Source organism: Coccinella septempunctata, chromosome 4, assembly GCF_907165205.1.
Source record: "Coccinella septempunctata chromosome 4, icCocSept1.1, whole genome shotgun sequence".
Taxonomy (NCBI): Eukaryota; Metazoa; Arthropoda; class Insecta; order Coleoptera; family Coccinellidae; genus Coccinella; species Coccinella septempunctata.
Window position 1 is genome coordinate 6439296 of NC_058192.1, and position 18468 is coordinate 6457763.

Here is an 18468-nt window from a genome sequence, read left to right on the forward strand (position 1 = left end):
CGGACGCTGAAATACCCAACAAAGTGCTGAATTCGGTCGTTTGTTTGCTTCAAAGTGCAATAGCAAAAAGTTGGAATAAGAGCTTCCTCTCCAATGAAAGCAGAAAATATGTAATAAGTTCAGACGTATATTAGCGTGAACTTAATTCTTTCCGCATTTCGAGGAAAATGCTGGGTAACATATTCTTCTTGCTTTCGCATTTCGCTGTTTACCCACGATCTTCGTCCGACTCACATTATCCGGTTTTTTCCTATCTAACGAGAACTTCCTGCTCGAGTTCTAATTGGATTCGAGTTAGTTCAGACTTTTCGGAGCTCCAACGACTGAGTTATAGTGTTCGACTGTTTGTTTATGCTATAGTCTTTTGCGTGTGTGAACTGAGCGAGTCTAATGTAAGATAGTTCGCTAGTTCAACAATTATCTCTCGCGAAGTTTGAACTCATATAAGTCATAACTATGGTCGTTACGAGTGAGTGAATCGAACTGCTTAATGTTTAAACGTCTTGAGACGTTTTCAATTCCAAAACAAAGATAACAGAGTAAGAATGAATTTCTTCCGCCCTAATTTCTTCGATTTGGTCCTACACTGCAAGTGTCCTACCCACTACATGTGTGAGTGAAGGCAATGTGTTCATTCAATTATTTTGAGGAGTAGAAAAAAATGTATACCCACGTATTCATATAGCAAAATCTCAAACGTCGTAGATCAAACCGTAAAAGCGAAGAGAATCAGAGTAGCCCTTAGAAGCTTTAACACATACAATGGCATTGTTCGAATGTCACTCGTGGCCTAAAGCCCTGTGTGCTTTGTCAACTTGGGAGGCTTTGGATGTGCTTTAACGTGCGGAATGTTCAGAGAGCTTAGTGGGATTCATGAAAATTTCAGGAGATGCCACTGGAAGGTGGACTAAGATAAAACGAATACTCTTTTTATTTAGTCTGTTGAGATTTGTACATCAAATCCCGAATCTCTTTCAATGAGAATATTTCATATTCCGTGTGTATGTCCGAACCACCCGCCGAGATGGATGAAATCTTGAGATTTATCAAGAAGAATTGCTTTTTCAGAATATGTGTAACATTCGGATCTACAATGATTTTCCTGGAAGAAACAACTTATCTTCGAAAAATTCCCAAAAATATGGGGTCAGTTAAAACTTCCTCAAGACCGAACGGTTGTGACGAAATGAAAGAAGTTCTCAGATTTATTACTAGAAGAGTTGCTCTTTCAGAACATGCATCATGTTTAGATCTACGATAATTTTCCTGGAAGATAAATTACTTTAAAGATGACCTTCGAAAAATGCCCAAAAAGTTGGGTTCAATTAAAACTTCCTCAAGATCGAACGGTTATGCAGAGATGGATGAAATTCTCAGATTCTAAACTAAAAGAGTTGCTTTTTCAGACTTCGTATCACGTTTAGATCTACGATAATTTTCCTGGAAGATAAATTACTCTAAATATGACCTCCGAAAAATGACCAAAAAGTTGGGTTCAGCTAAAACTTCCTCAAGATCGAACGGTTATGCTGAGATGGATGAAATTCTCAGATTCTTAACTAGAAGAGTTGCTCTTTCAGTATATGTATCACGTTCAGATCTACGATAATTTTCCTGGAAGATAAATCACTCTAAAGCTGACCCACGAAAAATTCCCAAAAAATTGGGTTCAGTTAAAACTTCCTCAAGACCGAACGGTTGTGCCGAGATGGATGAAATTCTCAGATTCTTAACTAAAAGTGTTGCTCTTTCAGTATATGTATCACGTTCAGATCTACGATAATTTTCCTGGAAGATAAATCACTCTAAAGCTGACCCACGAAAAATTCCCAAAAAGTTGGGTTCAGTTAAAACTTCCTCAAGACCGAACGGTTGTGCCGAGATGGATGAAATTCTCAGATTCTTAACTAGAAGAGTTGCTCTTTCAGTATATGTATCACGTTCAGATCTACGATAATTTTCCTGGAAGATAAATCACTCTAAAGCTGACCCACGAAAAATTCCCAAAAAGTTGGGTTCAGTGAAAACTTCCTCAAGACCGAACGGTTGTGCCGAGATGGATGAAATTCTCAGATTCTTAACTAGAAGAGTTGCTCTTTCAGTATATGTATCACGTTTAGATCTACGATAATTTTCCTGGAAGATAAATCACTCTAAAGATGACCCACGAAAAATTCCCAAAAAGTTGGCATCAGTTAAAATTCAATAGAGAATTGCACTACAGAGAGCTCCTAGTATCAACCCCCCAACCGAGAGTTATTTCATCCGTGAATCACTCAATAATTTTTCAAGACTGAATCCAGCGGGATCCTCGTTGAAGACTGCTAAAACGGGATAAACACCGTCCTGATTGAAAACGCGAAAGTTCCTCAATCTCCGCATTTCCTGTGACACCATGCAAGTCGAAATAACTTCGCGAACGCCCGATAAAAGATTATGTATGACCCAGGACGATGAAAACCCTAGCAGTTTATCCGTCCCCTCTCGCCCTTGCGAGAATGCCTGTATAAAAGTCTTCGTAACCGAAGATCAAAGAACGGAATTCCATCCGTAATTACGTTGGGCCCAATCTGATCCTAGAAATTAGCAGGGAAGAGAACTCGAAATTCGCCCTGCGATAAGGGTTTAATTCGTCTCGGCTGGAATACGTTTGATAGGACACTTTGTCTGGGGACAATGTTTGTCCGTCTTCCTCCAAGAATTACAACGAGGAAGTATACCGAATTCGGCGAATTTATATTCTAAACTAGGTTCTTGGCAAGTTCGGGCTTGTTTGGTCGGACGGCAATATCCCGGAAGTTCGGCAGATGATAATGTCCTTAGAATGGTTATTGGCACTCCAAAACGATCAACTGATCCAGTTTGTAGAACCATTGAGCCGAATGTAGAGAACGAAAACAAATTGGTGTATCTTTATGTGTACACGTTGTGAAGACAGGTGTTTTAACTTCCAAGTCACACTATAGAGGGTCAGTCCTTGAGTATTTTAACAGTAGATTCCTGAGGTCAAAAGAAACACTTTTTCCTTTACCATTTTTTCCAATTCAGCCCTGATAAAAAGGTGTCGTTTTCATAATGAGCTGTGCCACCCCTGGAAGAACAAAATTACCTTCAGAATAACTAGCTAAATCTGTGACACTTCACATCTGTGGATCTTTTAAAAAGAGTTGTATTAAGCCATAGTTCCTAATTTTTCAAATTTCACAGATACTTTTTAGTTCTTGAACATCAAATCACCCGAAAACGACGCATTATACGAGAAAATATGAAGAACACATTCATTTTACAAAACGTTGAAATATTCATTAGATATCGTCCAACTTAGTTTCAAGAATTGGGTTTTGAATTTTTGGCATTTTTATGGTACGTAATAGTCATAATGAGAAAACTGGAAGACATCTTGTGTTGTGTTTGAAAAAGATTCATCAAACTAATGAAAACTATATTCCGAAATTCATTTCATTCGATAAAACCCTTTGTGAGAACTAGCAATAAAGTTGTTTCATGGTTTTTCAACAGCCTGTATCTTTTGAACCGAACCGATTCGAAAAAAATGGTAAAGGAAAAAAGTGTTTCCTAGGACCTCAAGGATCTACTGTTAAAATAGTCGTACGAGTCAGACTCACCTTATGTATATACTTGGATAGGAGATTGGCCATCAATAATCCTTCAAGATATGAGTTTAATCAACAGATATTGAAATCGTTGGCGAGAATCATTCAATTTTGACCGCACATGATCATTCCATAAAACGAGATGGTCTGATCGATTATCTGCTTTGACTTCATAATTTTTGAGCAATGAAATTTTTTAAATCTGTAGATATCGAGATCAGAAGACCAATATCGGTCGAAATCGAGAATGCCCTATTAGCTGAGCAAGATGTGAACTCAGGGATACCACAAGGCTCTATCCACGGACCTCTTGGTTTCATTCTTTATCGACGACCTTCGTGTTAACATGCTTTTTCTTATTTACTCCTAATAGAGTCTTTCATCATTGATGTTGTTCTCATTTAAGTTCCGACTCCAAAGCTAAAGAGAGTCAGTCACTTGGTTTCTAGGACACCAGGTGAATAACAGTTTGAATGGAAAATTCTCCTCAATTTGGGTTATCACTGCATATGCAAGTTTAAACTGAATAGTTATGAGCTTCATTCATGATTTTTTCAAATTCACCGCGAAAACTATTCAAAATCATCCCTCAAATATGGGGTTTTAAAATTCAAATCGCTTTGTGCGGAGTTTACGATTTGGCAACAGCGCATACATGACAATGGAAAGAACAATGTCCGATCAGCTTGTTTATAAAATAACAGCTGTTGATCTACAGGCGCGTACTTACTGACAAGCCTCAACTGCAACCGGCCATAAAAATCCCATAAAATTTTAAGACCTTCCTCGTTCGTCGCAGACTTCAGAGACAGCCATCTTTGTCTATCTCATCAAGATATAATGCATTTGTTGTCCTTTATTATCAAGGCATATTTCAGTCGATGTTGCAAGCTTGAGCAATTCTCACAAAACGCTTTAAACTTCAAATATCCATTTTCATTTTTCATTTTTAAGTGCTTGAACTAATTTTTTTTTGAAAACGGTTGAAATGGTTATTTCAAAATGTGACGTTTCAAAGATATTTCATAGAAAATACATCTTTTTCGTCAGAAGGAGTATTTCCTATTAATGCATAAAAACAATTGAATCGCCCATTGATTTTCTTTAAATTCGAATTCACTTTGAAGATTAATCTAAAAACCTTCTTTTTTTTCAGAGGTGAGACTTGTTATCATGTCGATTCTACATCTGAGAGGGGCAAGAATCATATCGAAAATAATTAACATTAATTATTTGAAACTAGCATTTACAATGAGGCTTTCTTTTAGCTAAATTTCATATTCGATAACACATTACCTATGATCTGCTTTCAGCAGAGTACAACGTTCAACTCTGTAAGTAAAATGCCCCCAGAGGTCTGTTTTTTATTCAGAAGGTCCTACCTCAAAAGGTTTTTTCTTTGCCTCCGTATCTGTCGAGTACAAATATAACGGCAGCTGAATTTATGCGTCCGAAATTGATTCGCCAGCAAAAAAGCTCCACGGCCAATGATCGAGGCACAAAGAAATGAAAGCTATTAAATCTCGTTTGGTAAATGAAAATTTCCAATTCAAGAAACAAACGGGGCAACAAGGCAACGAGACCCCGTCCGCGGAATCAATCGTTTGTCGGGGGCCCTGGAAACCCATAACTTCGCCGGTAATGGGAATTCGAACTCTCCGGTACCGTTCCGCGGGATATAAATTCCGTTCACATGCGTAATAATTGATTTAATTAAAAGCCGGTGCATTACACAGCGCGGAAAATTTCACGGGCATGCTGATTGTTGACACGGAATGTCAGTAGGAACCCGATCCGATGGAAACGCGCCTTTTGAAGTATGGAACCAGAGATGCGAGGAAATATCGAATTCGGCGAAATCAGGTTAGATTTTCGCACACGTGGACTTTGTCAATCTGCATTCGATATTGGAGATTTTGTAAGAAGTCAAAACCTAACCTAACCTATATAGGGAACGAGTATACAATTGTATTCTGTACTCTACTCTGTATACTGCACTCTGTACTGTACTCTGTATATGTATATGTAGATTCCTATGACAAATAAATTGCTGATTGATTGATTGATTTGTCAAAATCAGCTGACCTTTCGTTGCCGTGGGACACACAAAGCTTTTTATTATCACTGTAAAGAGGCATTTCTGAGAAAGTTATAGTTTAATCACTCTCATCAAACGCCGGTAAAAACATTTTTTCTAAGAACAGGCACAGCATACAATACTCGACCAAAACAGCATGCGAATCAGTGGAGGTAAAAGCTTGTGTGCAACACGGCAACGCTCGCTTAACTGATTTTGACAAATCGTTAGGGTTCCCTATTGGAGATTTTGTAAGAAGTCAAAACCTAACCTAACCAATCTGCATTCAATATTGGAGATTTTAAATCAAAACCTAACCTAACCTAACCATTTTGCATTCAATATTGGAGATTTTGTAAGGAAATCAAAACCTAACCTAACCTAACTAATCTAAATTCAATATTGGAGATTTTGTAAGAAGGCAAAACCTAACCTAACCAATCTGCATTCAATATTGGAGATTTTGTAACCAGTCAAAACCTAACGTAACCTAACCTAACCAATCTGCATTCAATATTGGAGATTTTGTAAGAAGTGAAAAGCTCATAATTTGCCATAAACTTGCAGCAAACGTTGAACGAACTGTTCTCTCTCAGTGAAGGACGATTTTGGTGAATATCTCAACTATTAACTCTATAGAAGCAGAAGCGGAAAGTGCGTCAAAGATCACAGGAGCGATGCCCTTCACTCCTGCAGCAACTGGGGCTTCATTGAACCTGCTTCTTCTGCATAAACAAGCAGAAAAAGTTCAATGAATGATCTAAGAGTATGATCAATAAAACTTAAAAGGGAGCACTAAAATTTCTCATGCCTCTTTAGCACGACTCTAGTGGCAACTTTGTAGTAAAAATAGAAGACTTTCAAAGAAGTATGGAGATAATCCTGTTACAAAAATTTTAATTGCTGTATAGAAAGAGGTTGCTTCAGGGTACTCGGCAACATGAGACTTCAATTCGAAGGGCTGTGAAAAAGGAATTCATTAAATGGACTGGTAAAAATGTTTCAAAGATAATTATCAGATAAAGAGCCTCGTATGAGGGACAAACCTGAAAAAAGGAGAAAACAACCCAAAAATGGCTATTGAAATAATACTCCAGTACAAAGGAAAGCTAGATGGCTTGTTGTGTTTCCTTGAAGAAACTTTTCATTTCAATCGTTGTGTTTGAAGTCGAGATTCATCGCCTGCTCAATATACAGGCTGAGAATTAACAGTTGAGACAAAATTGAATGGATCAATCCTCAAAAATAGTGGAGATATTTTTATTTCCCTGGTACAGATTCTGGCTGCCACACAGCTATTATTTCCATTTCAAAATCGTTTTGAACAATTGGTTTGGGAGCTAAACCAGTCACTTATAGAGGAAGTTTCTTATACACGAAGTTAAATCCTTTTATTATAATTTCTAAGCCTGGTTTGTGAGGATAAAACTATCTTCGAGATGCCGAGCAGATTAATTTTCAAACTGTATTGAATTAGGTCTAACCCCAAGTAATTTGGCAGATTCGCTTTACTTCGACAATTGAAGCCTTGCTATCTATTATATACTTTAGGCTTTGATGTCTCGTTTGTTCTGATAATAGCACCCAAATATGCCAAGCTTCCCTAATCTTCTTCGTGAAGTCTCCAGAGTTCTGTTAGTGACTTATCATATTACCGAAGCTTTACTAATAAAAAATTCTGGATTGATGTATAACGGGACCACTTCAAATGATTTCAATGGTTTTATGATTTTGTATTCATTTTGATTGATTAAACCCTTCTGTACTCACAGATCCATTATGATATTCAACGAATATGCGAATCATATATTATTTTTTTATATATTAGTCGTTGCATAATTCAATAAATTATTTCTGTTGATTGATCTCAGAAGGACACCAAGGTCATATCTAATTCAAGCGTGGAAATCAGATAAATCGTTGCTCGTGCTGTCACCAACAGCTAAAAAAAAATTTAAATGCCATACGCATGAACAAGCTGATTAAACTATGCGAACGAATGCACTTTGCACCGGGCGTATTATCTTCAGCAAAAAATCGAAATATCACGGACCAAAATTTCAGCACAACGCCAGCGTGAAAGGGTTTTGTTGTAGCTCAAAACAGGAGATTTAATTTTGCGTTTCATTTGGCAACCGACAAAGAATTAGGACGGTTTGATATATGTGTAGAGATGAACTTTTATGTAACAACGAAATAATTACTGCTTTCATCAATTAGCCTGGCAGCAACTGCTGTATAATGCATCAGAGTTATGTTTTGATTTGTTGTTCCCTACCATAGCAAAATTAGAAGGGAATACTAGATACCATTCGCTTGTACTTATTCGTTTCAAAATGAAATGGCGGGAGGGCAAATTACAAGATTCTTTTTTGCAAATCAACCCCAACATAGAAGAGAATTTCGAAGATCCTCTGAAGTGGTGCGGACATTTTATTGCTTACTTATCAAACTCCGTGAAATATCGACTGTAACATTTTAATAACAGCGTCAATGATAGTTTTTGTAGCTTCATTCAGATTAGTGAGAATTTCATCATAACTACATGGAAATTTTTCCCAACATAATTCAAGCAGTTACAGACTTTCTAATAATCGATTAGTCTGAATATGTTTCTGAATTTACAATTTAAGTGGTGAAACAATACGTGCATTCTGCGAAAAATATTTTTAGATGTGTTCTCATACCCATGAAAAGTTAATTTCTCTTAGGTATCCTCTGGAATAAGCTGGAGCTAGGGCGATTTCAAATAAACCTCCATTATCAGTTATTCTGTTAGAATGACGCTTATTACAAAACCAAACCGCCGCAGTTCCCTGCCATGTGGCTCACAAACTTTCATCTAATCGTGCGGTTTCATTAAAAATTTCCAGAGTGGAAAACCTGGGAATACGCCTGTCATGTTAATAAAGGTATATCCAAAGTCCCTTTCTACCCTTCGTAACCAACAAGCCGACAAGCTAGCCTTTCATAATTTGTACCATTAGGTTAATGTTTGCGGAATAATTCTGCGTGGAAAAGGAAGAATAATTCTTGTTGAATATTAATGTTCATCAACATTCTGTGATGACTATTAATGTCATATATAAGTAATTGCCTGGTGTTCACGGATTTTTGAACACTTGACATAACTTCGCATTCTTTATGATGGCGAGTGTTGATTTAACTCTGAGGGCTTAGTTTTACCTCTTTGTGATTATTGTTTCGCAATTCAAACTTGTCGCCTAATCCTGACAGTTCCTGAGTATTTCTTGAATAATGTTATACTTAAATAGAGAACTCCTTGAGAATAGAATGTCAAATACAGTGTATTCTTAGTTTCTAGGTGCAATATGGTGTAATTATATCCGAGATGAAAAATAAGTTGAGATGAAAATGAGTACGACGAACATGGGGAAGGTTCTTCCTTGAATATTTCAGCTAAAGTAGGAAACTTACCCGTTTTCTTGTTTCGTAATCTAGAGCACCTGCTACATAAATTGCTCCTGTCATATTCTTGACAGCGAACGCTCCTCCTATGTTACCGCTTGTGATCTCGTATCGAATACGGGAAGCTGAAAGAAAAGAAAACATAAATATGTATTTTAGAGCAAAATAGATGTTGGATTGATGTGACCGATACTTTATGACGAAAATCCATAATTGAACTTAAACAGATCGTATGATTTTCACAAAAATGAGGTTTTAAATAACGACACGTGTCTCGCTATCACAATAACATCTTCAGGTTGGTGAAGGTAAACTGTTTACCTTATATAGATAATGTATATGTATATGTATATGTATAACAACAACAAATGTGCGTTCGGAACTTTTTTATTGCCTGTAGACATTTGGGCAGATATAAGTTGCACCCCCAGTATAATATCTTATGATTTCACATCACATTCTCGATATGTATCGTCCTATGAATTCTTTCGCTAACGAAGTCGGTTTTCTAAGACAACAGAAGCTGTTTGTTAGCGCACAATAGATAAAGATAATGCTGTAAAGAGACCCAATCCTTCAATCCACAATCAACAGAAGGGAATTGACACTTCATCCTGAAAAAACCGATCGATAGTTTGAGCCACAAGAGACTCGGAACACTCAATTTCAAATTATCCCTATCTAGTTGATGAACATTTCACCAAGTGCTGTCAAAATTGATTCTGCGGTCTTCATCAAAGTTTGATAGACCATCACCACCTCACTTCTTACTTCCAATTGGGGTGGTAATCAGAACCGGCCCATTAACTTAGATGTAATTACTCCATCACAATATAACCTGTTAATGGTCCCACTGCAAGGAGGGGATGGACATGAGGTTGTTAATATTCAATTGATTGTTGGAGGTCGTCATAAAATATGAATGGATATCTGAAAATGTAACCTAGCCTGATACTCAACCTTAAACAGGGTGGTATCATGTTTCACTACTTCGGACCACTCTATATAAAGTCAAAAATAAAATTAGCTTATGCGCTAAGAAGAATCATTTTCCTAGTCCAAAATTTCTAATATACGTGTTATCGTTCATCGAACCATCGGGCACGGTTTGACTCATCCTGTATAATAAATTGCTGGCGAAATGGTTTGGGTATTTGGCTTCAAAATCCCCTGCATAATTGAGGTACACTATACGTCTGCATATGCAAGCCGATAAAAAAGTAGGCATATTACCGAAACTACATATTTGACTATTCATCAAAGCTCAACTTCACATCTTTGCATGATTGATGATGGAATAACTGCCCGGCTATTTCAATAAGCGAAAGATCCACATCCGCATATTAGTTGGAAAGTTTCACTCAGCACGTCACAACATGTGCTTATTATGCTTCAGATGGATGAGAGAGTATGGTATAGAAAACCACATCAAAGGATTTTGTGCTCCCACAATTTATCATACATATGGAACACGTTGATTTTATGTCAAGATTCAAAGTGTTCCTTTGATTGTGACATCAATTACAGAAGGGATGGAAAATCTATTGAACATGATTTATTGGCTTAAATTTTCAATTACAGTTATTAGAGGTGAAAGGATGATGATGTCATCTTTATTGGAAATAGTTTCTCTATCGAAGAAATTCATAACGTATTAAATCGATTGAACAAATTATTCCATGAAGAGCACCGAAACAGTAAGAATTGAAGGAGGAACAAACAAAATGGAAAGAAATGCTTACTCGACTGAGAACCGAGAAAAAAGCGGATCAAGGGTTGAATGTCACATCCCATTCATTCGGCGAATGAAAATACACCAATTGTATCACCAACGAAAGTATTTTCTTGCTTTCCCTTTCGGTTTACCTCATTAGATTGCACAATTCGCCAAGGCTCTCAGTTAATTGGTAGTCAGTCAAACCAAATTAGCCGTCAAGTTGTCTCGTTGGAATTAACGAGGTTTCTTAGCTAAGAACCACGTCTCCCTTATCTCTTCCACGGATATTTTGATATCTGTCTGACTGTATTCACCACGCAATTTACTGCTATGTAAATTCAGCTTGATTTCGTCCTTTCAGGAGACAGTGGGACAACCAGTCTGATTCGTCCTTGGAAAATAGTGTTTTCTTTTAATTTCGGAGTACTCAACTTGGGGCGTCAATAAACATAAAATATGAATTTTCCAAAAAGGACCAGGACAGGTCAATTTTTATTTTGCCGGTGTAATCCTTCGGTTGCAAAATAGTAAATGTACGATCATTGCCCTCAAGATTCTTGAATGGCAGAGGATGGCGAATGATAAACCTTTAAAGGTTTTAGGTTTTGCAATTCTATTTACGAATATGCTGAATTATTTATGTTTAACATACGTGTTCGTATAAAAGTCTCGTTGGAAGAGATGGATGAACCCCAGTGATAGAGTTTCTCTAATAATTTAGATTTAAACTGTAAAAGTCTCTGCAATATTTTCCTCACATTTTGAAACATTTCAAATAAGAAAAAGAATGAATACAATTAAGAATGAAAAAACTGCACCAGAGTTAAAATGAAATCTGTTTCCAGACTTTTACCCGTTGTGATGAAGTAATTTTGCTCAGAAAAAAATTTAATACTTTTAGGTATATACAATAGCTCAGCAACGAACCGAAGTATTCCGAGAACTTTGTGAACTGGCTAACTGGCTCTGAATGAACAGGTGAATCGACAATAATTTACCCTTCTCACCGTTTGAAGAAAGATGAAAACCTGAAATACTCGTTGAGATTGAAGCTATCTCGTTAGATTTCATTGAAAGAGAAGAATATATTCTACAGCGTCTTATAAATGATTTCAACATCGCGCAGTAGGCTTCAGTTTTGAAATTCAACTGTAATTTAGTTCAAAGCCAAGTGCGATGTTGCAATTATCCTGTATAATTCCCTGTTGAAAAATTGGGGCAACAGATTTTTGGGGAAAGAGAATAATCTAACTATTATGCTCTGAGATAATTGGCAATTAATGAAATCTACTGGAAACATCAATTGTGTGGCTAGTTCTGCAGGCTGTCTTGTCCAAGAGAATGAACTGCTTCGCGGTAAGAAACTCTTAAACGAACGTTTCCGCTCTGAAAGAAACATTCGTGAATTATTCATCAGCAGCAAATTGCAGTAGATTCCGTCTTTAACGTTTTGATTTCATAAGACGTAATTTCGGAAATGAAAAAAACCCAGGTATCCAGGATTATCAAATTCACTATACCGTGTTTTCCGAACAGATCCACCCATCTCGTGAAATATTCAAATGAAATTTATTCCTGAGAGAATTCAAGAGTGAAGATATAGCTTCCGGTGTCTCGCGATCTGAGAATTTCTTGTACTGTTGGAATCTGATACGGAATCATTACTGGAATTCATGAAATGGAATTCCTGGCTGCAGGAAGTGATGGAAATTCCATTTGTAGATTATTGAGCCGTAATATTCTTTATGAAGGAACCTGAGTACTTATTTAAATGCGATTCGAGTCGATAATTGGTCGAAAATCCATGAACTAGGTTTCATTCTTGAAAATACCATCGAGTAGTTTCCTCTTTGGGAATATTTGGCTATAATAAAACGCTTGGAATACTCATACCAAAATTGAAAGCGAAATATTAGGCAAGTTTTCGAATCTCTTCTTAGTACTGAGGACTATCGAAAGGGTATTTTTTATCTTTTGGAGAAAAATTGGATGTCTAACTTTGAATTCATCAGAAGTGTCTTTTCCATCAACTCAAACTCAACTAGCACTCAAACATTGTGATGTTTTCAACAGCAAATAGCAGAGTTTTCCAGAGTTTCACCAAAGCATTGTGATTAGCCCATATGAAAGCACACAATGCTTTGGTGAAACTCTGGAAAACTCTGCTATTTGCTGTTAAAAACATCACAACGTTTTTCGATGCGTACGATCGCATATATTGCGAATGCTCGAGAATACCAGCCCAGGACACGGACGTTGCAATAGTATGCTTTTCCGATGGAATTCAGTTGAAAGCCCTATTTGTGAATGCGAGGAACCACAAGAAACCATAAATTATCTGGTAAATCATTGTCCCATTCTCTTTTGAATTGGGTTGTGAATTTTAGGTCAACTTGATATATAGAACTTTATTCATTATAAGGATAAATTCAGATGCATACCACCCGCCGATATAAATATCAACAAGTGTTATGATCTGAATTGAACTAGCCAATTTGCCATCGTCAAGACCCCAAATGGAGTACGCCCCATCGAAGAAAAGCAGAAGCTGACCAGTCTCATTTGACCTCATCAGAGCAACATAGCATTTCTCCGATGGAGAACGTTTGGAATTATTCAATATTGGCACGCGCTACTGGGTACTATACATTCGCCCAGAGCGCCACCCAATATGAAACGGTGTCCGATTCAATACCCTCCAGATAGAAACCAAGACGAAGACAATAGCATATGTCCCATACTTTCTCTAATTCAGTACGCCGATTCGCTTTGCGAACAACAGACGTGTGAGGAATTGAGTAGTTTTCATCTCTCATAATCCTTTACACTAACGGAGAGACAGGGATTTTTAGTGGGGTAATTTCTAAGCTCTTGTATCATACGCGAAATTGTATGGTACCACGTTACGCTAAGGTCTGTTAAAACTGTATCTTAAACACATGTTTTAATTTATTATTGTTTGGTGTAAATTGTAATGCCCTATATGACAAGAATAAATATATTTGAACCATACATGTTGCACTTGTTTGGGAAGCCTGTGGATCCTCTAAACTCATGAAAATAGATCTCTCATAATAATCACAAAGAAAAGCAAATGTGAAAATATTTACAATCATCTGAAATGCAAAATCCATTCCCAGAGACTTCCAAACCAATTTCCCTATTCGCCTCCCATTTCATCCGCTCGATATGACGAAATAAATCCATTTGAAAATCCCGACATCCTAATGTCAGATGCGGAAAAATGAGATTCACTCGTTCCGAACAGCATTGAAAGAAACGATTCGCCAGAATGACATTTCGAGTAGTGCAGAGCGGTATTCGGAGATTTTGAACAATTAAAACCGTTATCGCGTCCTGTTGATAGGTCCGCGGATAATGCCTCCGCGCAATCTACATGAAATTTCAGATGAAGCGCGGATGAATGGATGTATTTGGCGTTTTGGAAACGCTAACAGAGGAAGCGGGAGCTCGTAGGGCTTTCTGGAATTATTCAGCGCTGTCGGGCACGCCTTTACTGCTATGGGTTGGCTGCAATTCCGGGATGTCAATGTCGGACGGAATGGATGCAACTGAATGTTTCGGAACGGGATTAAAAATATACCGAGGCCCTCTCGGAATGGAGTTAGTGTGGGAGTAATGCTGTGATTCAAGGCAACAACTGTTATTTTCAACAATTGGCGTCAGCTACTGCGAATCCTCATTATATATGGGGGCGATTCCATGTTACGGCTTCTGAGAAATATTGGACGAACAGTTCTTTGAAATTGATTCCAAAGATGGTATAACTGTACTCGTAGAGTGGATATTAAATTGATGTATGATATGTTAACGATGTGAAAAGCTGGGACACAGGTGTGCAACCAAACCAACTCTGTTAAAACATCTCCCATGCACCTCATTTAATGGAGTCTAGTAGCTCCACGTACTGAAGGATCTTGCGATGGAATGTATAGACTATACTGACGACATGGTTCTAATAGTAAGAGGAAAATTCGAGATTTAATGTGAAAGGACCTCTGAGTAATCGGAGATACTGGAGGGTGAGCCAGTGGCGTTCCCAGGAGTGATTTTGGATGGGGGAGGAGGGGCATGATGTTATATTCGAATTTCTGTAAGATGTTTGTTGATATGAATAGGTATATTTTTATAATTATTGTAATAAAAGCTATATGCTTGAAAGAAAACTAGTTTGAAACTTTGAAGGGGGAAATAAAATCATTTTTTGACATTCGAATGAATATTTTTTTCAAGTTCTCAAAGAGCAACTCTTCTAGTAATAAGTCTTGAAATATTATCGAGCAACTGTTCGGTCTTGGAGAATTTTTAAATGTCCCCGTCTTTTTGGGAATTTTTCGAGAGTCAACTTTCGAGTCTCGTATCTCGCATCTTCCAGGAAAATTATCGTAGACATAAATATGATACATATTCGGAAAAATCAACTCTTTTAGTAATAAATCTGAGAATTTCATCCATTTCGGCTTGACCGTTCGGTCTTGAGGAAGTTTAACTGACCCCCCTTTCTGGGAAGTTTTCAAAGGTCAACTTTCGAGTCGCGAATCTTCCAGGAAAATTATGGTACATCTTAATGTGATACATTTTCTGAAAGAGCAACCTTTTTAGTGACAAATCTAGAAATTTCATCGAGTTCGGTGCAACCGTTCGGTCTTGACGAATTTTTAACCATGGTCATATTCTGGATGTTCCTTAAGTTTCTCTCAAATCATAAATACCAGCAACTGTCACAATGCTGACAAGAAATAGTAGGAATCCGAAACCAATACTGACACCTTCAATCTATTGTCTTAGAGAAAACAGAGAAAATGGCCGAGGCAAAAGAGAGAGAGGGAATGAGGAAGTAATTAGCGGAGTTCAAAGTTCATATTTTACATTTTCCAGTAAGATCGTCGGTCCCTTCAACATCCCAACTAATTATCCCATTCAAGGCAACTACCTTCCTCAACTTTGTTCCATTTATACATTTCTCAGTAGGAGATGAGTTTCCGTAATATAGAAATCATATTTATATCACAACCTTGTTGGGTTGACCAAACCGATAGTGTGAATATGACTATTAGACTGAAAATAGCATTTCCTCATTTTCCCTACTAGGAAGCAGAAATCATACTAGCCTTAGTACACCTGGAATATAGAAAGAGTTACAGAGAGATAGAGACATTGGGGACATCAATTAGTATTTAACTTGATCATTTCAGTGAATTTTCCACCGAAGTGAGAAAGGTTTAGCTCTAAGGAGAACCAGTGGGATCCTCCCCTAAATTTATTATCAGTTTAATCCAGAACAACCTCATAAAATTACATAGAAACTTCAAAATCAAATGTGGGAAGATTCATTTTTGTTTCATTATTCACTATTAGATCACTTTTGAAGAAATAATTGGCATAAGGACATTGTGGATACTCAAAAAGGAATAGTAGGTTGGTATCCATAATGACCGACAGAAGAACGTTTTGGATGTGAAGTTTCAAACAGTTTGGAAGATGTGATATCACTTCTACTCACACAACAAACGATTCGATAATTTCAAGGCGCACATTTCCATTTTCTGCTCGAAAATCAGATGATCAGATTTATTGTCGCCCCAAAAGGCATTTAAGGGGGGATTCCAGCCCTAGAAAATCTATCTGCGGCTGACAATTCGATTCATTATAAGGTAAACCGTGATTCGCACTAATTATTCCCTGTCAAAATAAAATATGGAATTCCCCACCATACCGGATATAAGGCGCGCGACGCCAAAACCAGGAGATAAATCTTAGCGAAACCGCCAAGCCGGATATCTCTATCCCAGTTCGCGATACGGGGTGATAGATAGCTGCTGCGACAATTTACATGGAAAGGCTCACATTATTAGACGGCGACCTTCTGTCATAATCTTGAGCCTTTCCGAATGCCAAGAGGGGCAATTCTTTCGCCTGTCCTGATTAATGCTTCGTGATTTAGTGAGACGTCCTTGTTGGCGGTCACGAGAACCCCAATTTGAGGGGAGTCTAGTAATATTTTCTTATTTGGCGCCGAGGCCGAGGAGAGGATGAGAAGAGCCTACATGGGGCCGCTCCAAATTTCAGAAAGGATTTACTTGTACGAATTTGTCAGGCGAGATAACAACGCACTTTGCCACATCAGTAAATCATACGGGTTTGAAAAACCTTAGCATCAGTTTTTGTATAATTAACCTCAACGCAGCTAATGCTCACACCCAAAATGAATAGACCATTCGAAATATAGTACCCCGTTTTGTCTTATTTAAGTGTACACTTCTCCGACTCTACGTCATCGGAAATCTCCTTTTCACATATTATTTTCTCAGTAAATATGATGTTGTGAGATTTTAAATCCACGCCACAGCGATTAGTTAGGAGACAATGCAAATTCGAGACTGGGATTTCTTCGAAATAGACGCCCTTAAACTGCTTCTGATCATGAAATGTTTTCTTCGAATAACGAATTTGAAAGGCTTGAACCACTGATTATAAATTAACCCATGAAATCGCCCACAGCCAGTTGACGTGAATATCGGAAACATAAATGAGGCACTGTTCCAAGTTTTCAGTCAAACGGCAATTAACGTCAGAATTTATAACCTGTATGTTTCTGCTTCACGTGCTCTCTGCGAAATCACGTAAATTACATTAAACCGGATCGTGTATATTCCAGGGAGGGAAAAATAGCATGAGAATATGGGTCACTGGTAGAGGAAGATGGCATAAACTTTTCATCATCAGTCACGAAAACAATGAATTTGAATTTTTATAATCGAATTCCAGGAGCTATTATCCCTGGCTTTTCGCTTCACACAGGGAATTTATGTTTTGGAATTCCCCAAAGTTTTGCGAAGCTGAAAAGCAATCCACATCTGAAGACCAAACAATAATAACTATAGCAGTAGAACCTAACGCTTCTAAAAAAAGGCTATCACAGCTATTACGAGATGAATAGAATTTAACGAAGTAAAAGTAACAATGCTTAAGACCTACATTTTCTTGTAATACTCGAGATTCCGACGGCAAATGTTGGTCATCACAATTCTCAAGATTTGGACTTAATTTGTCCAAAGAAGGGGTTTGAATAAGATCTCGAGGAAATTGCTGAATTTGGTCTTGTCCTCAAAATTAAATTCCAATTTTAAGAACGCACATCCTAGAACTCGGAGGAGCAAACATAATTTCATACACCGCTGTTGATAAGACTGGTAGTGAAAACTAGAAAATTACTTTTCAGGACTCAATTTTCTGATACAGCCCCTGTTATCCAGAGGCTCTATTCTGTTGCACATTCTATTTCCATTAATTTTCCTCGTAGCGTATCAAATGGTTCGGCTTTCAAGGGCTCGTTCTCGTTGAGTTCTTAACCCAGAATAACTGGAAGGAGATAAGTGGAAATAGGTAACTGGGAGAGCAGAAACTCGTATTTAATTTTCGAGAGGGACGATGTGCGGAGTTTATAAAAATTTCATTCGGAAGTGAGTCGTGGTTTCAACTGAGATTGTGCGAGATTTCTCATCGCTGGAAATTATTCTTAACGAACCGCGTATTATTTTTCCATAGGGATAAGAAACCCTGAAACATTCTTGGATATCGAATAAGACTCTTTCAACATAATGATGAGG

The 18468-nt window shown here is 37.5% G+C and overlaps 1 protein-coding gene across 10 annotated transcripts in view; it reads right to left on the reverse strand.

The window, feature by feature from the left end:
- Positions 1 to 18468, reverse strand: part of LOC123310662 (neural-cadherin) — a 303888-nt gene that overhangs the window by 34874 nt on the left and 250546 nt on the right. For all 10 annotated transcript variants that reach the window (XM_044894221.1, XM_044894218.1, XM_044894220.1 and 7 more), the window contains one exon: positions 9130 to 9245. In XM_044894221.1, coding sequence (XP_044750156.1) covers positions 9130 to 9245 — 116 coding nt within the window. The remainder of the gene's footprint in view (positions 1 to 9129; positions 9246 to 18468) is intronic.